Source organism: Sus scrofa, chromosome 15, assembly GCF_054392235.1.
Source record: "Sus scrofa isolate SSC_HxYL_T2T_F1_AM1 chromosome 15, Sscrofa_HxYL_maternal_Yorkshire_Landrace_v2.0, whole genome shotgun sequence".
In the NCBI taxonomy this organism is placed as follows: Eukaryota; Metazoa; Chordata; class Mammalia; order Artiodactyla; family Suidae; genus Sus; species Sus scrofa.
Genome location: NC_139397.1, coordinates 117907730 through 117935264, shown reverse-complemented (window position 1 = coordinate 117935264; position 27535 = coordinate 117907730). Strand labels below are relative to the sequence as shown.

Sequence of the window (27535 nt, the reverse complement as noted above, 5' to 3'; positions counted from 1 at the left end):
TCAACTTTCTAAGCATCTTTGGGAAGAGAGATAAAAGGTAAACAACAGTGAAAACAGTAAATTTTTTTGTATCTAATTTTTAGATTTTGCTCTTTGGTTATTACATATGTTAAGCAAAGAAGTTTAACTTTGGTAAGAAAAACAAAAAACAAGATGCCTGTTAGCCTGAACAATATTTAGTCACTTTTTACTAACCGCCCCTTTTTTTTAACAGTCAGTGCAAAATATGTATGTACGTAGTCATATAGGAAACTAGGAAGTAAAATGTAATTTGCCTAATATTCATTTTAATTCAGTTTATTTGGAAGGTAAACTGGATGACCTTAGGTAAGTTAAATAACTTAATCTTTAAGAAGATTATTTTCCTCATCTTTAAAATAAAACTTGTACTTTATAGGTTGCAACAAAAATAATGGAGATAGCTTAAGGGCAGACATAGTTGATGGCTGGTGCTAGCGTCCATTTAATTATATTCCTCCTTTGTTGAAGTATGAGGTAGTTCCTATTGCAGTATTAAATTATCTAGAATGAGAAAGGTTTGGAATTATGGGTACAGTATGATGCCATTTGTGTAAAACGTATGCTGTAAGTAAACTTTTATTTGTATAGAATTATCTCTGCAAGGATACATAAGAAACCAGTGATAGTGATCGCCCATGAGTTTAGACAAGTAGGTAGACAGACTGGAATTTGCAATTGTGTATTTAAAAAATTTTGCCTTGGTATATATTATTCTTTCAAAATTTTAAAGTACAGGTCAAGATTGTAATTACAGACATTAACAGTATTTGTCTTGGTACATAATTACACTAATTTTATTCAGTAATTTCAAACATCACTCTAAACTGTAATATCAAAACAAGGGAAACAAGGTCAACATGGCTTATTTTCTCTTTCCATTCTTTTGAACAGCAGCTATGTGAACATTTGGAAAGATCCTTAGTAATGAAGCTTTTCTCACCTAAGGTTGCCAACAGACATTGAAGTTTAATCTAAGAAGTTGACCGAAAAAAATTTTTTAATGCAGGAGGCATCCACGGCAGACTTGTAGCAACGGACTTGGCAGGCCCTACTGCTGGTTTTTTATGTGAATGTGGAAAACATCTTTTGGGAAAGCTCTCTGGAGCAAGGAGGTTTTCTGACTAATAGCGAGTTCTTCCTAAATTATCTTTGTTTTCATCCATCGCTTAAACCTCTCAATCAGATTCACTGTGCTTCCATTCTAATTTTCTTGCTGTCTTTGGTTTTCCTCCAGAACTGGGCCTGTCCCTGTTAAAATACTGACTGCTAGGCCCAACCCAGAGTTTCTGATATAGTAGGTCTGTCCTGGGAGCCTAGGTTCTCAGACGATCCTGAGGCTGCTGATCCTTGGGAACACATTATGAGAACCACTGCCTTAAATGCTCAGGAATTAATCCCTGAATTGCTGGGAAGCAGGGATTTCATCTACTTTGCTATCAAGAGAGGCCATGGGCTCTTTTTCTAAAATGTTTGCTTGCCAGTACAATCCTCATTGTGGCTAAAGGATCAGGGTGAGAAGGACCTGAATGGCCAGGGGGTGGGGTGCGGGGGAAGGGATCAGAGCAGGAAAAAATATCCCTGTGTCCTTGGAAACATCTTGGGAAATAAGATAGCAGGGATATACAGAATTAGGAAATAATAGATGAAGTGTTGAGACGGGTGAGAAATGTGACTTGGGTTAAGATATTGGAAGAAAAGGTATAGAATTCAGAAAATGGTGGCTGGCTGAAGCATTGGTCGAAGTAAAGTTAAGAGGGCTTTCTGTCCCAGCCCAGGACCCTCTTCTGATTTATGAAATCTTAGGGATGTGTGAATGAGAGACTAACAGAATGTAAGGAATTTGTTTGGGTCCAGGCCTCCCAAGTAGGGAATGCAGAAACTTTTTTAAGAACAGCTTTACTGAGGTATAACAGGCATACGATAATCAGGGAATATTTTAAGTGTACAATTTGATAAATTTTGTCATATACATACAACTGTGAAACCATCACAATGAAAATAATGAACACATCCAGGAACCCTGAAAGTTTCCTTCTTCCCATGGTAATCCCTCCTTTTCCTCCCACAGCCCCCAACCATTGTTTTGCTTTGTTACTATAGATTAGTTAGCATTTCCTAGAGATTTATTTAAATGGAATTAAACGGAGTGCACTTTTTTTTTAGACTCAGACTTTTTTCACTGAGCATTATTATTTTGAGATGTGTCTATATTGCTGTGTGTATCAACAGCCCACTCCTTTTTGATGCTGAATACTATTCCATTGGATGTATATACACCACAGTTTGTTTACACATTCACTAGTTGATGGGCATTTTTATTTACAGTTTTTTCACTATTATAAATCTGCTTTAACATTAGGGAAAAAAATGCAGGAAGTAGGGATCTATGTCTGGATGGAGTTGGAACTGTGCTGCTGTGACTAATTCCCCAAGTGCTAAAACACAGATGTAGTCAGGAGGAACTAACATAGATTGGCATTCACCCATGTATCTGGATTACCTTACAGTTGTTTTAAGCATTTGGGCCATTGGAGTTTGAGTGTTATGTTCTATTTTTTTTAAGTTCCATTAAATTGGATACAAAATGATCATCCTAAGTGACTCTGCCTGCCTCTAGCACTAAGAGCTGCTTGGCCTCTCTGTCCTTGCAAAGAACCTGAATTTACAGAGGAGGTCTATTTACACATATATCTTATATTCTAAAGCATGTTTCTCTAAAAGCCCTTGAATAATACCTTTTGTTTCATATTTTACCTCTTAATCCTTACTTCATTAAACATTTCCATACTCATATGCTGTTTTGTCTGTACTATTTCCTCAGAGCCCAGACCTTCCTTGCCCTTGGTTGTGGCTTAGATATTGCATGAATGAAATGAAAAACAGATCACTATATTCTAACCAAGTCTCTTGATGACAGCTAAAGGAATACAGATACCTGGGATGATTAGAACAGAAAAGGATGAACTTATTTTTGAGAGATTTTGTTCTGCAGGAAATCTAACAGGAGGAAAGAATGCTAATTTTGTGGAACAATTTAAAGAAGAGATGTATTTTTACAGGAAAGTTTCAAAGTTGCTTGTATGAAAAAACATGTAGGTTAATGACAACATACACAAGCCCAAACTGGCAAAGCAGAGAAAAATAGCTTCCTTCTAAATAACTATCTAAAGTTTTAACAGATCTAGTAACATACAGCACATTCAAACAGACTTCTCTGTATTAAATTTAACTGTACATTCATACTATGGCAGCAACAACTTTCCCATTATTTGAATGACTACTTTTCTCAGTTGACTCTTCCACGACATAAACACAAAGGCACAATCCAAAAGGATACACTAACATTTGTAACAGTTTTAAATAAATGTGGAGAAACAACAAATTTTAAGTATTAAAATATCTGAATATGGATGAACTTGAATATATTTTCATTCGACACTTTTTTTTTCATTCAGTGTTTCAGTACTATCTCATTTTGATGCACTGGCAGCTCCAGGTGTCCCAGTGAGTTATTATGTATATTCACTCAACATATAACAATTATAATTAAGCATTCACATGACCAGATAGCTACAGGGCCAGATTTTTTAATGTCTCAGATTTTTAAGTGAACACTCCTGCTCAAAGTCATATTTTTTCCATTTTAGTTAATCCTGTAAAAATAGATGCATTTCCTTCCTCATTAAAGCATTCAGTAACTTAGCTATTTTATATTCAATACACATAAATTTGACCTAGGATTATTAAACATGTTGAAAGAAGCCATCCAATCAATCATGGTGCTTTAGGACAAGGTAGTAAATAAAATGTGAGAATTAGGCTGATTTGTTTTTTTGTTGGGAATTTTTGGTCTCAACAGGTATTTAAAGAAACTGAAGCAATATAAAACTATGGTACTTTACCCGTAAAAAAAAAAAGATACTATTCTGTAGTTGACAGAATTAAAGGATGTTATTTTTAAGCATTTGGTAAGTAAAAATCCTTTCTCATAAGTCTCCGAATGTTTGGAATGTCTTTATAGAGTCACTAAAATGTAATTCTGAGAAGAAACCACGAAATTACCATTTTAATTATTACTTTATATATTTAGTATATATTTATACTTAATAACCCCCTGGGTTATTAAGATATTGAACTTCAGTCTTTTTTTTTTTCCAGTCTGAAAGCAGCTGGTTACTTCCCTGCTTCATTATTTCATGAGCTGCAAGAGCTAATTATTAACAATTAAAAATGACCACTCACCTTTTATTATAATCACACAGCTGTTTCAATATGGGTTGACATTCATTAGATCTTGGTTTCTCAAAATGTATTTATCTAGGTCAAGAAAAATGGGCAGAAGGAAACCTCACCCAAATTGTATAACAGTGTTAAGCAAATTCAGTTTTTGAGCCAAAATTAAATCATTTGGGTCTTCAAACTTTCCCTTTTAACTTTCTTTACAGCAATATAATTTTGCCTTTTGGCCAAGGAGAGCTGCTTTCTTTTGGCAGACAAAATCATGCTTCAGGAAAAACACTGACTTAGAACTATAGACTCTGTCTCTTTTTCAATATAGTAGTACCAAATAGTGTATTATATTTTACCTAAGTTGATCTCTTTCAAAAGACTGATATGATGAAATGATTTTAAATCTACTATATTTTTACCCAATATACATAATTATGTTCAATTTGAAACAGTTTTCCAAAAGAACTGTTCTTTTGCCAAAATTCAAGAAACTCCAAAATGTCATATCCAAAAGTTGTCAATTAAAAATTAAGTCATAGTGCTTAAGTGTAATATTTTTTAGGCCAACTTTACACTACTGCACATTCTTGGGTATTTGGAAACAAATACATCTACACTTGGTGGCACACTGAAGAATGATTCCATAAGTTTAGAAACTAAGAGGCAGGGTATGGGTTATTGCAAAATGATGGAAAACATCAGTGTGCCTTCTCTTTGTTTGAAGAGAAATAGTGTTTCCACTCAAAAATTTTGAGTGCCAAAATAGCAAATCACCTTTAAAGTATCACCAAAATTAGTTTTAAACATTACTCAGACAATAAACTATTTCCAACATTAAACTTAATTGCCTTTTATAAGGACTGTACCTTACCTTTCATTCTTAAAGGTCCTATCTCCTCATAGGATTATCACAATCCACCTCTTAGATTTCAAATGAACTAATTCTAACCCAGTCCAAATTAAAAACTATTCACATTCAGAAGTAAGGAATACTATTGCACATTACACTCATGTTTTAGGAATGTGTGCTTCCTTCCCCCAACCCCCAACCAAAACAAACAAAAAACAAAACTGACAATATAGCTATGAATTATATCTCATTATCTGAATTTATAACACTCAAAGTGCTTCTGTTCTTCCACTGAACAAGTACATTAATAATACTGTAGTCTCAAAATACTTCATGAACCCTGAAATGATTGTCTATGGAAGGAACTTCATTTGCAAAATGAATGTGGCTAGTCACCTGCATACCAAAATCTCCAAGTATCTGAACAAATTTCTTGTGTTCCTTTCCAATCCAAGATCTCATTGGATCACGTACTTGGTAAGGTGTTACATGGGTGTGAACAATTATGCCTGTTTGTGCAAATTCTTTCAAGACTTCTGAATAAGTAATCCAAGTGTTGCTTCCTCCAGAGTGACCGCCATCCAGCCAGTACATTGTTTTTATGTTTTTGATAAAAGCATCTATGTTCTTGTCTTTCTTGGCTTCTTTCAATTCAAAGAGCAACTGATTCAAAACAACACAACCTTTACTGAATCCAATCAAAGTAAAAGAAGCACCATTTAGTGATGGTGGATAAAAACTCATGGCAGACTCATCAAATTTTTCACAGGTCCTCTCTTTTTCTCCCTGGCAACCATTAGTTGTATGAGAAGAACCAGATCTACAGTTAGATGCTTTAGAATCCTTATTCAAATCTTTTACATTCTTCTTTGATAGCAAACTCTTCTGACTTAAGTTAAAAGCATTAACCAATAATGTATAAAGGTGCTTAAAAGCTCCGAAGTCAGTATTGTGTTCTGGAGCACCAAACATATTGCTTTTCACAAAATTGTCATAACAACTGAATTTGTGGAGATGCATTCGGGAACACTTTATCACCCAGATATAACTATTGGGGAACCGGTGAGCTAAAATAGTGGCAACGTTTTCTAGACTCCAGTTTTCCCACTGATAATTCTCAGGATGACGAGTCATAATTTCATGGTAATTCTGAAAGGTAAGAAAGATGAAACAAATGTTAAATACATATTTATACAAAACTACTTCTGCAAAATTAGTTTCCCATTTTTATTTTGGGCCCATAGTCACCTATGGTTAGTGTACTAGAAATGACAACTATAAGTCTTTTACTTTCTGGTTAGAAGATTTTAAATAAATCTTCAGTTTAAGCCTCAAATCCATCAAAAGACAGGGTTATAAGATACAGCTAAATAGCACAGTAAAAATTTTTTAAAATAGAGCACTTTAGAAGGATTATAGATATTTTTAATGGATTTTATTTAGTATACATATGATCTATTTTTCCTAATACATTAATGAATATAAAAATGTGGTTTATTAGACAGACTTTTTGATCAACAGACTTTTTGATCAACAGAATTTTAAATACTTTCCTATCAAAGTTGCTATCCTGAACTCTTCCCTCTTGAGATTACTCTAGCAACCTGAAAGTTCTGTTTGATTTCAATTTTGGTATTACAAAGCTGCAATGAAGACTATAGAAAAATCTTTGTATACATCTCTGATTACATCCTTAAAAATAAATTCCTAGATGTAGGAAAACTAGGTCAAAGAAAATATTCATAATTTAAGGGTTGATTATATCGACTACAATCCTATCTTTCCATAGAGGTATGTATAATTTTTCTTGTATCTTTATTAAATTTCACTTGCACAGGGCAACTTATTCTAATTTGAATTTATTGAATATTTAAATGAAGTTGAAATTTTGTTCATATATTTATTAGCCATCTGGATTTTACTTGTGCCTGTTTATATCTTTTGCTTTTTAAAATTTGGATCTTATTTATTTATAAGTATTCCATATATATTATTAACTTTTTGTTTAGGTTCTAGGACATGCATATAAATTTTGTTTTCCTTTTAATTTTTATTCATAATGTCCTTGTTCTATAAAATTTATTGGACAACTACTGACTGGTCATAGATCAGAACAGATGAAATCCCTGCCTACATACAGTGCACATTCTATATACAATAAACAACTCCATAAGTAAATACAGCAGCACTGTCCAGAAGAAATTTAACATAAGCCACACATAAAATTTTTTAGTAGCTACATTAAAAAAAAGTTAAAAGTTAACAGGTGTAATTATTTTTAATAATATATTTTATTGAGCCCAATATATCCAATATATTATCATTTCAATATGTAACCAACATAAAAAATACTGAGATTATTACATTTCTTTTTTTACTAAATTTTTGAAATCTAGTGTATATTTTACACTTACAACACATCTCAATTTGGGTGCTAAATTTTCATCGGAAATACTTGATCTGAATTAAATTTCATAAGATTTACAGATGCAAAAGTAGATTCACACACCAAAGTTGTTCAAATACACTTTTAAGTTTTCTAGGAACTAAACTGAGTATCAGCATTTAGAGTTAAATTTTAAAATTTAGTTCCTTGATTAGACAATTTCAAGTGGCTAAAACTTCAATAGCTTCCAATGGCTAGTGGCTAGACAGGAGAACATAACACACAATGATAAATGCAAGATGGAGTAAAACAAAGCAGGGGAAAAGGAGTGCAAAGTTTTGGAGAGGGTGCAAGATTATTATTTAGAACACAAGGTAGTCTGCAAAAAGGCACTAGGTGAGAAGAATCAAAAGGAGCAGAATGAGTGAGTCATGATATTTCAGCAAAAGGATTGGAAGGGGAAGCGTAGTTTGCATAACCAAGATAGAGCAATGGGACCAGGGTAGCTCCAGTGAAGGAGGAGCAAAAGTGATCACCAAGGGGGTCAGAGAGATAGGTGGGAGGAGGGGACGCTGATCCCCCTGTAAGATACTGTGAGGACTCTGGCCTTTGCTCTGATATAGTGTGAAGTAGAGGGCTGATAAAATCTGCTTTGAAAAGATAACTCTGACTTTTATGCTAAGGCACAACCACTGAGCAGGGAGACCAGTAGGACATTACTGAAGTATAATCCCAATGAGAGAAGATGCTTGAACCAGAGTGGTAATAGAAGCAAAGGTGGTAAGAACTGTTCTGATTCTGAATATATTTTGCAGGTAGAGTCAACAGCATTTGCTAACAGACTGGGTACAGAGTGTGAGAGAGAGAGGAATAGAACTGTAATTTTTCCTTATTTCTAACAATCATATACCAATTAGGTTTAAATGCATTTCTCTTTTGACCTAGTAATTTCACTTCTAGGAGTTTATCTCAGGGATATACTTGCACACATGCATAAGTAAATCTGTATAAAGACATCTACTTTGCTTCAGAAGATTAAGGCAGAAATAATACACCCATGGGTTGTAAAATAAGGGCTAAAAAACCTCCTGTATGATATTATTTGTGTGTTTTTTTTTAAAGTTTGTATCAGCATAGAATGTATCCAGAAGGACATATAAATCAGTAACAGTGGCTAATCTTAGGGAAGGGAAATCAGAGACTGCCTCCAGTCATCTAAAGGGATGAAAGAGACTTTTCAACCTTAAATAAACTAAATTTTTAGCAATATACATATTTTTTCTATTTAAAAAATTAAGACTAATAAAAATAATACTATAGGAGTTCCCGTTGTGGCACAGAGGAAACGAATCTGACTAGGAACCATAAGGTTGCAGGCTCGATCCCTGGCCTCTCTCAGTGGGTTAAGGATCTGGTGTTGCTGTGAGCTGTGGTGTAGGTTGCAGACACGGCTGGGATCCCGCGTTGCTGTGGCTCTGGCACAGGCTGGCAGCTACAGCTCTGATTAGACCCCTAGCCTGGGAACCTTCATATGCTGTGGGAACGGCCCTAGAAAAGGCAAAAAGACAAAAAATAAATAAATAAATACTACTAAAAAATTGAGTCTATATACAAAAGTAAAAGGAAGACAGAAAAACCACCAATCCATAAAACCACCATTAGAAATAATCACTATTAGGAGTTCCCATTGTGGTGAAGCGGGTTAAGAATCTAAAGGCGGGTTCAGGTTGCTGCAGAGGTGCGGGTTCAATCCCTAGACCCATGCAATGGGTTAAAAGCTCCAATGTTGTTGTGGCTGTGGTGTAGGTCATGGCTTGGATTCAGTCCATGGCCTGGGAACTTCCATTGGCTGCAGGTATGGCCATTAAAAAAAGCAAAAAAGGAAGGGAAGGAGAAAGAATCACTATTAAAATTTTGGTGTCTAGTATTCTGGTGTTCTTTTGTATACATACACATATACAAGTATATAAGCGTTCTTTATTTCTTCACTCAACAAGATTATATACAGTTTTCACTTAAAAATATAGATATGATTTATCAATAATAGACTTATAGGTATGATTCCTTATCAATAGACTTGTATATTATAGGTATGACTCCTTATCAATAATAGACTTGTATCATAATTTTTAAGACTTCCCATCAGAAAGATTAGTATCAGTTTACACTCCCAATGGAAGTATACAAGAGTGCTTATTCTCCCATATCCTTATCCACACTAGCTATTAGCATTAATTAAAAAAAATTCTTTTGCTACTAAGGTAAAATGATATCTTACTTTGGATTTAATTTGCATATTTTTATTCCTAATCAGGTTGAATATTTTTCTGTTTACTGGCAATTTTTTTTCTTTTGTTAATTCTTTATTCATATCCTTTGATAATTTTCCCAACAGGATGCTCAAGTCCTTAACAGTTTGTACCTCATTAATACTACTAGTTTGTCATATATGTTAAAAAATATCTACCCCCAGAAGGCTATCATTTAATTTTTTATGGATTCTGCTGCTGCCTTCTGCATACCCAGATTTTTGAGATATAAAATTACCATAGGAGCTTAGATCTGAAAGGGCCCATCTAAATCCTTTTTATAGCTAAGGAAACTGAGGTCCTACAAACTAGTTACTTATATAGTTATTCAGTTAATGAGCCAAAATGGACTCAGGATTTTATGACCTGTTTAGTCTCTTACATAGTAGGTAGTAATCTTGGTATTTTCTTTGATTAGTCCCAGGTTACCTGATCAGAAGAGGAAAATGCTCATACTAAGTAACTGTGTGTACTAAAATATAAAAATGGGATTGTTACTCTTGTGTCCAAGCCCAGCCTAAGAATAATGTGTAAGTACTCCTATATTCTAAAAAGAGACAACAGACATCCCCACAGGACTTGCAAGTTGGTAGTCAAAACTGATTCTGCTATCCAGGCTATTAACCAAGGGCAATTTACAGAAGAGGTTGAAGAACGTGGGAAGAAAGGTTTTCTTTTGATAGAGTTTTCATCCCATTTGGAAATGCAGTGCACTTACTCTCCTTGAAAGGGTTAAAGCTTAGGGGACATGCTTCTCATCCCCAATGAAGCAGGTGACAAGAGGATTCCTGGAGAGACTGAGGAGTGCTTACTCCACAGGTAGATGCTTGCTGACCTGCAAAAATTTAAAGGCCCACCATGAACTACTACTGAAGTACAGGTGCAAAGGATTTTTAGGAAAACTTGATCTGTGTCTCCATGACAAAGACTTAAGCTAGATGGACTACTCTTACAGCAGAGTGAGGAGAGCTATATGGGGTATGAGCTGTACTTCCATTAAAAAAATGGATTAAGGGGGCATCTTTGCTTAGCATAAAGTGGACATCCTATGTAAGCAAGCTAGAAGGACTGGAGTAACAGGAACCAGCCTAAGAAGGCTGCTTGACATAGCACACAAAGCCCCAGGGTGTATGACCAGATGTGAAATAATAGAATGTGTGTCTGTCTGTCTGTCCCTGATTCCTGGCACAGAGCTCCTAAAACCTTTGGAATTGCCTGGGTGATACCGGCTGGTCACCAGAAATCTGGTCACCAGAAGATCAAAATCAAGACATGATTAGAAGTTTGGAACTTTCAACTCCAGTCCCCATTCTCCAGAGAGGGAATGGAAATGAAGTTAATGACTGATCATACCTATGCAACAAAGCCTCCATAAAAACCCCCAAAGTTTTAGGTTGGTGAACACATGGAGGTGCTGGGAGAGCGGTGCACTCAGAGAGAGCATGGAAGCTCTATACCTCTTCCCCTATACCTTGCCCTATGCATCTCTTCCATCTGGATGATCATCTGTATCCTTTATCATATCCTTTCATAATAAATGGGTAAACAGTATGTAAACTGTTTTCCAAAGTCCTGTGAGCCATCCTAGCAGACTAACTGAACCCAAGGAGGAGATCATGTGAACCTCAATCTGTAGCTGCTTAGTCAGTACAGGTGACAACCTGGGACTTGCAACTGGCATCTGAAATAGGGAGGAGAACAATCTTATGGGGCTGAGCCCTTAATGTGTAGAATCTGACACTAACTCCAGGTAGATAGTGTCAGATTGGAACTAAATTATAGGTAATGCAGCTGGTGATGCAGACTTACTTGGTGTGGGGGAAAAACCCCACACAACTGTTGTCAGAAGTGTTGAGTGTGGTAACAGTGTGAGTAGCAAAGGAGAGACATACAGAAGTGAGTCTTTTTCTACTAACCAGGACATTACACTTAGGGCATGGCCATTTATATATCCTAGTGTTTAAGAAAGCAAAAGTTTTTAAAAGCTAAAACTGGAAATGAACCAAATGTTCATGAACTGCTGAATGGGTAAGCAAATTGCATATCCATGCACAGAAAACTATTCAGCATTAAAAAACAAACAAAACCCCCCCAAAAAACTCCTGATAGAGGCAACAGAAAGAATGAATTTTGAAAGCATTAGGCTAAGTGAAAGAAGCAAGATACAAGACTACATACAATATGATTCTTGACTAATGAAAAATTTAGAAAAGGCAAAACTATAGTGAAAGAAAGCAGATGATTGGTTGCTCACAGGTAAGAAGAGACTGAAGTAAAGCATGGGGTACTTTTTAGGATAATGATGTTTTATCACATGATGCTGTGATGGTTACATAATTGTATTTGTCAAAATTCATTAAATTGTAAGCTTACACTTAAAAAACAAAGAGGTAAGTATAATTCTATATTTCAAGGATTTAAAGAGGAGGATATCTTTGAGAAAATTGGCAGGTACTTATTAAAAAAATTTCTGATCCCCCTCCAACATCACTTCTGATAAGAAACACACCAAGAGGTACCAAAAGAAGTGTGAATTACTAAGGCCTCAGCTTTCCCGTAATTCAAATGATAAAAGGGTAAACATAGAACAAAAAGGGACATACAATGACAGGAACATCATGAAAGTAATGTTAATTAGGGTTTAAAATTACGTTATCAACCAGATTAAATTAATACCAAATAATGAATCTGTGTTAAGATGAGGCAAAGCTTCAAATTGTATCCTACAAAGTTCTGTTTGGCCCTATTCTGTTCAATATTTATCCAAATTAAAAGATATAGAAAGAATACTTACTAAACCTATATATGATATAAACCAAAAATAAGGGTTCTAAAAGGATCAATACACTAAAAAGATGAACTGTATCTGACAGGGTAAATTTCCTAAGGATAAGCATTAGGCTCAAAGGAATCAAGTGCAAAGATAAGGAAATCTGAGTCTAAAAGCATTTCATATAATAATAGCCAAGGCTTATCAAGCACCTAATGCATTATTCAAAGCAACTTACACACATTTATTCATTCAACAAGCTATCTGTTGAACACTTACTTCATGCTAGTCACTAAGCCTCACAGATATAACAGTAAAGAAAATAGACATGAAGCTTTCATTGTGCTAGTGGAAAACAGACAAAAACCAAAATGAATGGCTAATACAGTGAATGAAAGGGATAAAAATAAAGGAGAAAAGTTGACAGGATCCCATGCACGTATAATTTTTAAATAGAAAAGGCTTCACTGTGAAGGCAACTTCTAAGCAAAGACTTGAAATAATAGGTGAATCCGTGCAGACATCTGCAGGAAGATTATTCTAGGCAGTGTATGGCAAACTTCTGAGGTCAAGTGTGCCTACCATGAGCACTATGAAGAAGGCTGGCATGATTGGTGTCTTCTACAGAGAGTAAAATAAGAAAGGAGAGAGAAAAGCAATAGTCAAAGGTCTTGCAGGCCATCAAGAGGACTCTGGCTTTTACTGAATGACAAAGGAAGCTGTTAGTTTTGAGCAGAGGTGTAGTATGATTTGAGCTAGATTTTTAAAAGATTATTCTGATCAATTCTAGATACATTTAGAGGTAAAGCCACTTTATTTGCTGATGTATTAAGAGAGAACAAAAGGATTGACTTCAAGATCTGTACTCAAACTATTAAATAGGAGTTTCCAAAAACTGAGAAACAAGATGAAGATTATAGGATGAGCAAATTTAGGGGTAAAGATCCAGAGATTTTATTAAATGTCCAAAAGGAAGTATGTGCATACTATTGGCAAGTCTAAAGTTCCAGGAAAATGTCTAGGCTAGAACACAAATGTTGAAGGTTGTCAGGGTACTGGTAGTATGTAAAGATACAAGACTGAAAGAGATCACAAAGGGAGTAAGAGTAGTCAGGAAAAGTCCAAGAACTGAGCGCTACAGTACTCCCCAGTAATTACAAAGGTCATCAGAAAGATAAGGCAGTGTAACTCATTGGGTATTCACACATTTATTTAATCCTCAAATATCTTCTATACGTCATTATTCCCATTTTGTAGTTGAGCTGGCTGCAATACAGAGAGATTGAACAATTGGCCAGATATTTCATAGCTAAAAAGTGCAGAATCAGGGTTTAAACCTAGGCAATCTGGCCTCAGAGCCTTTTATGCATTATTCTCTATTTCTTCTGAAAAGACCTGGGTTTTTACAGCACTTCATACTCTGCACAAATCAACAGTATATTGCTGTCCAAAAGGCTAATGGAATCTCGGGCTACATAAAAGAAATGGACGCTGTCAAAACATAAGGAGGTATTAGTCTAACTATATTTAGCTTTTTTAAGACTTCATCTGAAGTCTTGTGCTATATTCTGATTGGCACATTTTAAAAACATTTAGTAAGTGTTCAATGAAGGTTAGTTATCATTACTATCATCATCATTATTATTATAGATGCACACAGTAGCTGGTCCACAAAACTCTGGAAGTCACTGTCAGTAGTGCCATGTTGCTTTCCCCAAACTGAGCAAAAAGGCCTCAACCGAGTAAATTGTCTTCTCCTAAATCTAAGCACTAATTTTTTCATGATGAGCAGTCATCTAGACCAGTTAATTATTTGGAGGGCAAGAGAAGAAACTATATATACCTTCGTCATCACTTGACTCAGGGCACAAAGTTGGCAGGCACATTGTTTTAAAGCATTAATTTCAAAAGCAATAAACTGTTTAATAAACTAATTGTTTCACAGTTCAACAAACACATTTAGCCATATTCTAGCTTTACCTGATAACACTAGCACTACCCAAGAGAACTTTCTGCAGTTGATGGAAATAGTCCATAGAAATGCTCTGTATTTGCACTGTCCATTACAGCACTTAGAAACCTTTGGTGCTACTGAGCACCTGAAGTTAGTGCGACTAAGAAACTGGATTTTTAATTCTATTTAATTTTAATTAATTTAAAGTCATATATAACTAATGGCTACTGTACTAATGACAACAGCAGTTTTAGATTAAGATCCAGCTTTCCAAGACAACATATCCTGCAGCCACAAAATTAATAATAAAGATAATATCACACACTAGGACTTCCCGTGGTGGTTTAGCGGAAACAAATCCGACTAGTATCCATGAGGACATGGGTTCCATCCCTGCCCTCGTTCAGTGGCTTAAGTAAGGATCCAGCGTTGCTATGGCTGTGGTGTAAGGCCAGCAGCTACAGCTCAGATTTGAACTTACATATGCCGTGGGTGTGGCCCTAAACACACACACATACACACACACACACACACTCATTCACAAAAACAAAAGTACAGAATTTAAGTGAGCATCAAAGTATTGACATGCTTAGCAATTACTGTCCCTTTCTTAGGGTTACTGAGAATGTCACACCTAGTAAAGCCTTTTTTGTTTACTTGTTTGCTTTTTTAATAACTGCCAGCGTTTTTTGAACACTACATACTAATTTAAAAGCCATCTCTCCGTCTCCTGCCCAACACCCACACACACACACACCCCTCTGAGAAACCAAGTTGTAGAATAAATATACATTATCTGTCTCATTTCTATGTCTTAAATTCCACTTCCTGGACTGCCAGCTCGCTCTTTCCAGGTTGTAGCCCTCCAAACACAGCCTTCCTCTGGGGCTCTATGAGGAGGGGATTAGGGGCGTGGAAGGGGCGATTTGGGATTTCGTGGAGCCACCCGGGTTAGCACACGTGTGGGTGTGTTCAGGCGAGGCACGGAATCAGGCAGCAGCTATGACGGAAGAATCTAGAGAATTCTCATAGCCACAAGGGAAAGGAACAGGTGCCCAGGAAGGCCGCAGGTTACCTGCACATCCCCGGGGAAATAGAGAACGTGATGCTGGGGCGGCGTTTGCGGCTCCACCTTCGTCGGGTCCCCAGGGAGGTTCCGCGGTTCCTGTCCCTCCCCCGCGGCCACCGCCCCCGCCGCCAGCAGGAGCAACTCGTTGCAGCGCTGCGGATCTGCACCCGGCACCGTGGACAGCCGCAGGCACTGCGGTCGGAGCCCCTCGGCCGAGGAGCAGAGCGCGCCGCCGCTGCTGCTGCTGCCGCCAAGGTTCATGGTTCTGGCCTGAGAGCAGGTCGCGGCGATTCCGATTCCGAGTTGCGGCAGAAGAAGCAGCAGCGGCGGCGACCGCAGGAGCCTGAACCCCCACATGGGTCGCCGCCGCCAGAGCGGTTCGTGTGGTGGGGAAAGTCTCGAGGGAGGAACTTCGGCCCGGCGGCACCCAACGGTCAGCAGGAACGGCCCGGGCGGGACCTGCAGTGGGGGCAAAGTGGCGTCAGAGGCCGACGTCCGCGCGCAGCGTGCGTCACGGAAGGAGGGGTGTGCGCGAAATTCGACTCGGGTTCCCGGGAGGAGGCGACGAGGGGGCGTGGCCCGGGAAGGACGTTTATGATTGGTGGGTTCTGCACCAGCGGGAAGTTCGAACGGAAGTCTCGGAAGGAACCTGAGGAAACGCAAAGGAAGAGGGAGTGAGCCGAGGACTCCCAGCGGGAAGGGCAGCCGTTGTGACATTCCTATAGCAGAGGCTGCCGAAGGTCGCTGTCCAGTAGTGGGGTAGAGAGTTTTGAGTATACCATGCCCCTCTTTCTGTAGACTCAACTTTCAGGTGAGGTTTTTCTAGTCCTTCGGGCCTTAAAAGAGACACAGCCCCAGAGATAATAGAGTAACTCTGTCCTGTGGGACAGAACTTCTGTGGGAGGTCTTTTACGTGTTCTGCATGAAGAAAATCTCCCTCTTCTCACACCCTCGCGTTTCCCTGCGGACACACAAAGATTTCTAGGTTCCTGAGACTTGATTTAGTTATGAAGTCTAATGCGTCTCTGGTAGCAGGGAGCAGGACACAAGGAGTGGGATGGGGGAAATGGGAACAAGCTTTAGTTGTTACACATTTGATGTCATTTTGATGTCGTTGGTGTTTACAGCCAACGGGACTTGCTATTTTAGGGTTTTCAAAAACCAGCTTGAACACTAGGAAAGTCATAGGTGTCCAACAATTATCTGTACCCAGTTGAGTATGAATAAGATTTAACTAAAAGTATGCAAAAGACGAGGAAGGGGGGAGCCCAGTGTTCTAAAGTCCTTGTGAGGCAGGGCACTGTAAGGTAATGTGTGGGAGAAATAATAGTGAGAATTTAAAATATTACAGCCAACATTTATTGAGGCATATTGTAGGCCAGAAGTTGAACTAGGCACTTCATATATTAACTCTTCTGGGTCTATATATGTGTGTACTTAAGTACACACGCTCTTTTCTTTACTCCACATATCAAATATCAATAAGTAGCCTTGAAGTATGAATACAAATGAGTAAATGATAAAATGTAGTTTTCTTACATATACTTATATATACTTAGTGACTTCAGAGAGGTATAATATGATAGCCTACTCTGGTCTAATTATTGAGTTTCATCTGACATCATAATAGTAACCAATCAAATTTAATTTTACCAAGTATATCTGCTGCTTCCTAAAAGTAACTGGTTAAAAAGAAGCAGAGGCTAATTATATAATAATGAATATATAACCATATTTCAGCAATCAACCTTCATTTTATTTTGTGAATCACATGCATGTTGTTACCATCTCTTGTTAGGTAGAGGATTACTAAAATGTAATCCATAAACCAAACGTTTTCATGGGGTTTGATTTTTGTGGTCTTGTTTTTAGGTTGACCTTTTAATTGAATCTGTCATTATTGAAGGGGGTGGGAAATTCTTGTGTTTTAGAAAGAAAATTAGGAATTCCCATCGTGGCGCAGTGGTTAACGAATCTGAGTAGGAACCATGAGGTTTCAGGTTCGATCCCTGGCCTTGTTCAGTGGGTTAATGATCCGGTGTTGCGGTGAGCTGTGGTGTGGGTCACAGACGCGGCTCAGATCCCGCGTTGCTGTGGCTGTGGCGTAGGCCGGGTGGCTCAGCTCCGATTAGACCCCTTGCCTGGGAACGTCCATGTGCCACGAAAGCGGCCCTAGAAAAGGCAAAAAGACAAAAAAAAAAAAAAAAAAAGAAAGAAAGAAAATTAAGTATAATAACTATTAAATATACTACAAGGTTATTTCAGTAGCTCTAAGATAATTGAAATCTTTGAGAAATACAAATATATGATATAAAGGGCACAGTAAAGTAACAGACTGAAGTAAGCACAAGGTTTTTTTGTTTGTTTTGTTTTATCCCCACAGACAAGGATTTACATAACCATACAGGAGCAACTTCCGGAGATAGTAATAGCTCTCAATTACTCAGCTGAGGTATGTATGTCATTTATGGTAAGTCATTAACACTGTAATTCCTTCTCATAGGTACCATTGATATTACTGTAATATGGTGTTTTCTCTCCATCCCCTCTTCCTTTTTCCAGGAAGACCAATTTTGTAAGCAGTACTTTTCTAACAACCATGGGCACAGACAGCCCAGCACTGTCTTTCTTTATTCTCTGTAAGAATGGACTTTCCTTCCTTGCTAGAAGTCTTACATATACCAAGTTGCTATAGCCAGGTGTTTGGGTTTAGCCCTCCTTATAACAGATAGAGATCTCCACAAGGATTTTATTTTGTTTGTAATGCAAAAGCGTAGCTCATCTTTGGACTCTTGACAGTTCTCAAGAGATCTTGAGGGCTCTTGGAACTTTTGTTATACCACTCAATATAATATATAGAAAAAGTTAACAAAATTAGACGGAATCTGAGAATGGCTAATTTACCTTGGAAAGGATAGCATTAAAAGATAATTAGTTTATTACCTCTGTAGATATTACAGTAGTTACAGAGATTAACCCTATATCATAAATAGTAAAATTGGCCATCTGTAATACAATGAGGAATGGTAAAAACTAGCAAACTAGAAAGATATGTCATATTTGAAGGAGGCAGTCACTCTTTACCACAATCCAGCTATAGAATGAAGGTAGCATTTTGCCAAACTTTTAGATTTTTCAAGGGAAATCAGATGCTCAGATTTTTATGTGTCATTTCCCAATTTGTAAATGTTGACAACTAATTAAATTTACTTTCAAAACATGTATCAAATTAAATGTATGTATAGGCCAAATTTGGCTTGTGGGCTGCAAAAGTGCAATTTCTCTGCTAAAAGGTAAATGAATGGATACCAGAGACCTTGAGCATGCGTTCCTGTACGAAATTGAATGGGAAAGAAATAATGGGGAAAGATTTTAAGAAATTTTTTCATGGGGTGAGAATTTGATCACACTTGATATTCTTTGAGAAATGCCAATAAATGCTTTAATTCTTTTCACTTTTTCTTAGTTTTAGACAGGTGCGTTTTGAGTCTCTGTACCAAAACTGTACATTGAGTAGAGCAAGCTTCATATGAGTTATACAACTCTAGCATATAATTTTGACCCCAAAGGGAGTTCCTGTCATGGCACAGTGGAAACAAAGCTGACTAGTAAGCATGAGTTTGCAGGTTCCATCCCTGGCCTCGCTCAGTGGGTTAAGGATCTGGTATTGCCATGAGCTGTGATGTAGGTCGCAGATGTGGCTTGGATCTGGCATTGCTGTAGCTATGGTATAGGCCAACAAATGTAGCTCCGATTTGACCCCTAGCCTGGGAACTTCCATATGCCATGGGTGCAGCCCTAAAAAGAAAAAAAAAAAAATTATGATACTTTGCCCCCAAAATGCCTAATAAAACAAGTTTAGAGAATAAAGGCAGTTGGGAATTTGAAAGCTTATTTTTTGGCTGGTCTCACTAGTTAAGTGACACCCTTTACACTACCCTTGTAGCATATGATTTAAACATATGCTTTGGCAAAATCCATGCTTTAGCAAAATACAAACTGCTATATGTCAAGACCTTATGGATTATCTTTAATGTTTAGTGAACCCTCAAATGCACTGATTTGACCGACCATACTTGCATACATTGTACTTTACCCACTATGAAAAGGGTAGGAAATATCAATGAAAAACTTAATAAATCCTCAATGAAATACTAAGAAGCCAAATACAGCAAAATACAAAAAGAATTATACATCATGACAAAGTGAGATTTGTCCTAGGAATGCAAGGTTGGTTTCACATCTGAAGTTCAATTAACATTATAATCCATATCAATAGAATAAAAACCAAAAATGACATGATCATATTAATAGCCACAGAGATAGCATTTGACAAAATCCAACACCCTTTCATAATTTCAAAAAAACAATGAACTAGAAATAGATCCTCAGGGTCTTCCACCTAATAAAGGACATCTGTGAAAAACCCGTCATATTTAATGGTGAAAGACTGAATGTTTGCTCACTAAGAACACAAGCAAGGTAAAGATATCTACTCTTACCATTTCCAATCAACATTTCACTAAAGGCTTAAGCTGAGGCAGTTAGGCAAGAAAAAGAAATAAAAGATATCCAGATTGGAAAGGAAGAAGTAACTCCATGCAGAAAATCCTAGGAATCCACTAAAAACTATGAGAAATAATGAGCAATTTCAGCAAGGTTGCAGGATAGAATCTCAATATTCAACAGTTAATTGTATTTTTAAACATTAGCATTGAATAAACTAAAATGAAGTTAAGAAAATGATTCTATTAATGAGGACATATATCCCTAAATATTTGACAGACCTACTTCACCGGATATTTTACTTGACTATATAGCACACTCTCTACTCAATCAGCTTGTGTTCACAGATCGTGAAATCATGTGACATGTATTCTCATGAACCCTTGTATATATATAATTAAATTTGACTTTCTCCTGGTTAAAAAAAAAATCTATTTACAGTAGAATCAAAAAGAATAAAATACTTAGGAATAAATTTAATAAAGCTATAAAACATTAAAGAAAATAAATTAAAGAAGACTTTAATAGCACTGGGTGTTCATTCTGGCTCTTCTTGCTCCAACACTGCTCTCCTCTGAGATGAAAGTGCTGTTTCTGGGAATGGGGAGAATGCACACTTAGAAGGACCAGAATTAGCTCAGACCTGATCCTTAGGACTTCTGCTCCCACACCTTGGGACCTGATCCTGCCCCCCAACAGGGTGGTGACACCCACTGAGCATAGGAGAGCCCTTGTGCATACCTGCTCTGGCTCTAGCCCTTCCATCTCCAGCCCCACCTCCCCAAAAGATGATAGCTACCAGCACATCCTGGGGAAGACATGACCAGTGCTCACTTTAGATCCAACTCTCCCACCAAAACCACTGGGCATACACAGACTGAATAGGGATGCAAAGAAGACAATCCTTCAAGACTGGGTAGGTAACTGTTTCACCTAATTTTACAGAGACAGAGAAATTTAAGCAAAATTAGAAGGCAGGGGAATTTGTTCCAAATAAAAGAACAGGGGAAAAACCCTGAAAAAACAACTAATGAAACAGAGAAATAATTTACCAGATAAAGAGTTCAAAGCACTAGTAAGAAGAGTTCTAACTAAACTAAGGAAAAATAATAGATGAACACAGTAAGAATTTTAACAAGGAACTAGACTATATAAGAAGAACCAGTCGGAGCTGAAGAATATAACTGAAATGAAATATACAATAGCATAAATTAACAACAGACTAGGTGATACAGAAGAGTGCATACATGATCTGGAAGACAGAATAATGGTATTCACCCAATCATAACAGTAAAAAGAAAAAATTTAAAAAATGAGAACAGTTAAAGGACATCTGGGATAACATCAAGGATACTAACATTTGCATTGTAGGGGGTCCCAGAAAGAGAAGAGAGAGAGAAAAGAATTGAAAATGTACTTGATGAAGTTACGGCTGAAAGCTTCCTGAGCCCAAAACAGGTATTTGGGTACAGGAAGCACAGGGAGTTCCAAACAAAATGCACCCATAAAGGTCCATGCCAAGACATATCCTAATTAAAATGGTTGAAGTTAAGAAGATTTTTAAAGCACAAGAGAAAAAGAGTAACATGAAAGGAAACCCCCATAAAGCTATCAGCCAATTTTTCTGCAGAAACTTTGGAGGCCAGAAGGGAGTGGAACAATATATTTAAAGTGCTGAAATGGAAAAACTTATGACTGAGAATACTGTACCCAGCAGGTGTCTCATTCAGAATTGAAGGCAAGACCAAGATCTTGGACAAAAACTAAAAGACTTCATCAATACTAAACCAACCCTAAAAGAAATGTTAAAGTGTCTTCTCTAAGTGGGAAAGAAAAAGCCTCAACAAGAAGTAAGAAGTTATAGGAAAGGGAAAGTCCCACTAGTAAAGGCAATTATGTAATAGAGGCTCTGAATCAACCGCTTAAATAAGCTAGACAAAAATTAAAAAACAGTTGTAAAAACTGTAACTACAATGAATGTTAAAAGATAAACATGTAGATCTTTTACAATGTATTGGAACTTAAATGAATATTATTTTAAAACGTCCATATGGTTTAACATATATGGACCCTATTGGTAACCACAAATCAAAAACTACAACAGATACACAAAAACTGGAGAGAAAAGAACACAAGTATACCACCAAAAAAATCATCAAACCACAAGAGAAGAAACTAAGAGAAGAAAAGAACAGAGGACTACAAAAACAACAGAAAAACAAGTAACAAAATGGCAGTAAGTACCTACCTTCTAATAACCACTTTAATTTTTTTTTTTGGCTTTTTTTTTTAGGTCCACACCTATGGCATATGGAGGTTCTCAGGCTAGGGGTCCAATCGGAGCTGTAGCTGCCAGCCACAGCCATGGCAACATCAGATCCAAGCCATGTCTATGACCTACGCCACAGCTCATGGCAATGCCAGATCCTTAACCCACTGACTGGTTCCTAGTTGGACTTGTTTCTGCTGCACCAGGATGGGAACTCCCACTTTAAATATCAATGGACTAAATCCTTCATTTAGAAGACACAGAGTGGCTGCTTGGATGAAATAAGCAACACCCATCCATATGCTACTTATAAGAGATCCACTTCAGAGCTAAATGTACCCACAGACTAAAAGTGAGAGGATGGAAAAAGGTATTTCATGCATGGAAATGACAAGAAATCTGGGATAATACTTATGTTTAACTTAGTAGACTTTAAACAAAGTCTATGACAAAAGACAAGGGCATTATATAATGATAAAGGGATTAATACAAGAGGAGGATCTAACATTTGTCAACATAGATGCACCTAATATGGGAGCACCTAAGTATATAAAGCAAATATTAAGAGTCATAAATGGAGAAATTGACAATAATACAATAATAATCAGGGACTTTAATACCCTAAATGTAAGGGACCCAAAATAGCCAAAATAATCTTTAAAAAAAAGTGATCAAAGTTGGAGGGCTCATAATTCCCCCATTTCAAAATTCATTACAAAGCTATATTGACTAAGTCAGTGTTGTACTGGCATAAAAATAGACATATAGACCACTGGAGTAGAATCGAGAGTCTAGAAATAAAACTGAAGTTTACTGTCAATTGATTTTCAATAGAAGTGCCAAGATAATTCAGTGGGGAAATCTTTTCAACAAGCGGTGCTAGGGCAATGGCATAGCCCCATACAAAAGAATAAAGTTGGACCCCTTTCTTATGGCATACATAAGCACTAACTCCAAATGAATCAGAGACCTAAATATGTGAGCTAAAACTCTAAAACTCTTAGAAGAAAAATAGGATTAAATCTTCATCTTCTTGCATTAGCCAAATCCTTCTTAGAAATGACACTAAAAGCACAAGAGTTGTGGTTTTTTTGTTTGTTTGTTTTCTTAAGACAAATTAGACTTCACCTAAGTAAAAAACTTTTGGCAATTCAGAGGACACAAATAGAAAATGAAAAAAATAACCCACAGAATGAGAGAAAATACTTGGAAATCACATATCTGATAAGGGACTTCTATCAAAGTATATAAAGAATTCTTATCATTCAACAATAAAAAGAAATAACCCCATTATAAAAATGGGCAAAGAATCTGAAGAGATATTTTACAGAAGATATGCAAATGAATAATAAGCAGCTGAAAGTTACCTATCATTAGCCACTAGGGAAATGCAGATCATAATTATGAGATACCACTTTACACCCCTAGAATGACTATAATTTTTAAAAAATACGGATAATAGCTAGCAGTGGTGGTGATGGGGACAAGTTGGAATCCTCATTAGTTGCTGGTAGAAATGGTGCAACTGCTTTAGAAAACAGTTTAACAGTTTTTCAAAATGTTAAACATTAATGTGCCATATAACCCAGAAATTCCACTCCTGGGTGTGTATTCAAGAGTTATGAAAATATATATCCACACAGAAACTTATTTACAAATTTTCATAGTAGCATTATTCATAATGACCCCAAAGTGGAAACATCTACATGTTCATTAACTGATAAATGAATGAATTAAATGTGGTTATGTCCATACAGTGAAATATTCAGTAATGAAAAGGAATGAAGTACTAATAAATGCTACAACATGGATTAACTTGAAAACATTATGCTAAGTGCTAAATGCTAGTCACAAAATACCAAATATTGTATGAGTCCATTTAAATGTGGTGTCCGAAAATAGCACTTTGTAGAGACAAAAGTAGATTAGGGTTTGGGAAGAGGTAGACTGGCTCATCTGCATGTTCAGAAAGTTGCTAGGCAGCTGAAGATGCTAACTCACTTTTGGATAAAAATTCAGGATTTGGGGGCAGTAGAAATATTTTTAGGAAAAAGCTAGGTTAATAGGCATTACACCCTTCTGCTGCAACCAGTATGACACTATTTAGGCAATCATTTAACGCCATTGCCAGCGTTCCTACCAGCAGGCAGTGTCCAGCTGGAGGGTTTGAGCTAGGTTTTAGCCCAGCGGTCCTGGGGTTTAGCGAAGAGTCTTGGATAAAATACTAAGATAATGTACTAGAAAATGAGAAACCTGCAACCGTTGCCATAGCGTTTCAGTGCCTACTATGTCCCAAGTACCAAGCCACACTACCGGAATTCATTTAAATCCTCACACAGCATAAGAGGCCAAGATTGGATTAAGATGGCAGAATGGAAGGACTAGACCTCACCTCTCATAAAAACAACAAAATTACAACCAAATGCTGAGCAGTCTTCAACTAATTGGACTAGAAACTTTCGAAAAGATATCCTACTCCAGATGAAAAATAGTAGGCCACATCAAGATGGTAGGAGGGGCGATTAGGTGATATAAGCAACCCCATACCTACCAGGTGGGAAGCCCACAGACTGGAAAGTAGCCATATCATAGAGACTCACCTACAGGAGTGAGAGTTCTGAGCCCCACGTCAGGCTCCCATGCCTGGGGATCTGGCATTGGGAAAAACATTCCCTGGAGCATCTGGCTTTGAAGGCCAGTGGGGCTTCTGTGCAGGAGCTCCACGGGACTGGGGGAAATGGAGACCCCATTCTTGAAAGGTGCACTGGGTCCCAGGGCAAAGCAGAGGCTCCATAGGAATCTGGGTCAGACCTGACCGCATTTCTTGGAGGATCTCCTGGGAAAATTGGGTGACTGTGGCTTGTGGGGGAAGGACATTGGAGGCAAAGTTCTTGGGAATATTCATCAGCATGATCCTCTAGGTGGCCATTTTTTGAGAATCCGGCCCCACCTATCAGCACTGAGAAGCCCCAGGCCAAACAATGATCCGGTGGGATCACAGCCCCACCCAACAGTAAACAGGCTGCCTAAAGACCACCCCCGCCCAAAGCACATAGCCACCTCTAATCTCACCCAAAGACAAAGCCCCACACACCAGAGGGATAGTTATCAGCCCTACATACCAGTGGGCAGGCACCAGCCCCTCCCATCAGGAAGCCCACAGCAAGCCTCCCTACCAACTTCAGCTACAAGGTGGGCAGACATCAGAAGCAAGAAAGGCTACAACTCAATTGTTTGCAAAAAGGACACCACATCATAAACCCATAAAAATGAAAAGGCAGAGAACTATAACACAGATAAGGAAGCAAGAAACCTCCCCCAGAAAAACAGCCAAGTGATCTGGAAATTATCAGCCTCCAGGAAAAAGGCATTTGGCTGATGATGCTGAAGATGATGCAGTACATTGGAAATAAACTGGAGGCAAAGACTGAGCAAAGAAATACAAACACTGAGCAAAGAAATACAAGATTTAAAACTTAAGCAAGCAGGAGTTCCCGTCGTGGCGTAATGGTTAACGAATCCGACTAGGAACCATGAGGTTGCGGGTTCGGTCCCTGCCCTTGCTCAGTGGGTTAACAATCCGGCGTTGCCGTGAGCTGTGGTGTGGGTTGCAGACGCGGCTCGGATCCCGCGTTGCTGTGGCTCTGGTGTAGGCCGGTGGCTACAGCTCTGATTAGACCCCTAGCCTGGGAACCTCCATATGCTGCGGGAGTGGCCCAAGAAATAGCAAAAAACAAAACAAAACTTAAGCAAGCAGAGATTCAAAATACAATAATTGAAATAACAAATTCATTAGAAACAACCAAGAACAGAATACAGGAGGCAGAAGAATGAATAAGCGAAGTGGAGGACAGACTAGTGGGAGGAGGTAGACTAATTAAAAACTAATTACTAAGTCCAGCCCACACTCAAGGAGAGGAAATTAGGCTGTACTTCTTTTTTTCTTTTTCATCCACACTCATGGCATATGCCATGGCATATGGAAGTTCTTGGGCCAGGAATTGAATCCAAGCCACACTGCAACCCACAGCATAGCCACAGCAATGTCAGATTCTTAACCCAATGCATCAGGCCAGGGATTGAACCTGCACTGCTACAGAGACAACACTAGATCCTTAACCTCCTGTGCCACAGTGGGAACTCCAGGCTCTACTTCTTGAAGGGAGGACTGTCAAAAACTTGTGGACATGTTTTAAAACAACCGCACCCAGGCTCCACTCCATATCAGAATTCAGAGATTGTTCAACTTAAGCACAAGAGGATTAAAATAAGACGTCAAGTAGATTTGACTAAGATATTATTTCTAAAACAGGTGTAAGATGACTCTAAATGGTGGGAAAAATAAATCAGAGGCTAGGGACTTTGAGCCTCAAAGAATATCAAGGTAGTATATGCCTTGGGTTTTATTTTTGCTTCATATATTACAGAATGATGGTAAAGAATTCAGAAATGCCAGTGGACACAGACAAATGTGTGTCTTAAAGTCTGAAGAAAAGCCTTCTCTCTCTCATGCAGCAATGAGAAAGGGGAAGCCTCACAAGATAGAAAACTTTTAGAAAATAAATGCTCTACTTCAGCCAAATATCACAGACTACACTGTGGCCACACCCTACAAGCAAAGGCTGAGTGAGGAGCCTCTACTACTCATGAGGTGCCCAAACACCCCTGCCAGGGTAGTGTCAGAGAGGGCCAAGTGGAGAGCCCGGACTTTTATCTCCATCATCAGTAACAAGGATTCTTCAGCTCTTCCCCCCATCCCACTCACTGACAGTGGATACTTCACCACAGCCTAGCAATAATGAGATCTTCTTTACCACAGTGACATTATAGACCATGTGAGGAACCAGAATGTCGCCATCCGGCAGCGATGAGGGACAATCCCCTCCTATCCGGTGCCAAAACAGAACAAGGGGGGAGGGGTGTGAAACTGGACTTCCACCACCGCCTGGAAGTAACAGCATAGAATCACTTCTCCCCTGCTGGAATGATATCAGAGAATATGAGTTGAACCAAAGGTTTAAAGAAGATATAGAGTCATTTTAACATAATAAGAAAAATTCCAGTTTTCATTTGAAAACCACTTATGGAAAGAATTAGGTAAATCTCAAACTGATTGAAAACCAACAACCAATATTACCAAAAGTGAGATGTCAGAAGTCTTAGAATGATCT

The 27535-nt window shown here is 37.8% G+C and overlaps 2 protein-coding genes across 18 annotated transcripts in view; one reads left to right on the top strand and one right to left on the bottom strand.

Moving 5' to 3' along the window:
- Window positions 1-581: 581 nt before the first annotated feature.
- Window positions 582-16066, bottom strand: C15H2orf69 (chromosome 15 C2orf69 homolog). 3 transcript variants are annotated; one of them, XM_085000305.1, is made up of 3 exons: window positions 15596-16066; window positions 5506-6250; window positions 582-4338 (listed from the first exon to the last, which is right to left on the bottom strand). In XM_085000305.1, the coding sequence occupies exons 1-3, from the start codon at window positions 15944-15946 to the stop codon at window positions 4289-4291; spliced, it is 1146 nt and encodes a 381-aa protein (XP_084856431.1). In that variant the 5' UTR covers window positions 15947-16066; the 3' UTR covers window positions 582-4288. The 3 variants fall into 3 exon arrangements, with proteins under 3 accessions (XP_084856431.1, XP_084856430.1, XP_084856432.1); XM_085000304.1 differs by lacking the exon at window positions 582-4338 and having other exon boundaries at window positions 5342-6250; XM_085000306.1 differs by lacking the exons at window positions 582-4338; window positions 5506-6250 and adding an exon at window positions 10492-10631.
- Window positions 15723-27535, top strand: part of FTCDNL1 (formiminotransferase cyclodeaminase N-terminal like) — a 387434-nt gene continuing 375621 nt past the window's right edge. For 13 of the 15 annotated variants that reach the window (XR_014830075.1, XR_014830076.1, XR_014830079.1 and 10 more), the window contains exons 1-2: window positions 16233-16400; window positions 17973-18041. Coding sequence is in view for 1 of the 15 variants with exons in the window: in XM_021075931.2 (XP_020931590.1) it covers window positions 15945-16022; window positions 17973-18041 (147 nt within the window). In the remaining 14 variants the exon portion in view is untranslated. Of the gene's footprint in view, window positions 16023-16232; window positions 16401-17972; window positions 18042-27535 lie in introns of those variants that run through there. The other 2 variants (XM_085000309.1, XM_021075931.2) reach the window with 2 other exon arrangements.

Excerpts from the sequence above, each read along its gene's own strand:
- C15H2orf69 (XM_085000304.1), bottom strand. The coding sequence starts at position 15,946 with ATGTGGGGGTTCAGGCTCCTGCGGTCGCCGCCGCTGCTGCTTCTTCTG. Across the intron at positions 6,251-15,595 it reads ATTTCCCCGGGGATGTGCAG|AATTACCATGAAATTATGAC; the intron begins GTAACCTGCGGC and ends CTTACCTTTCAG.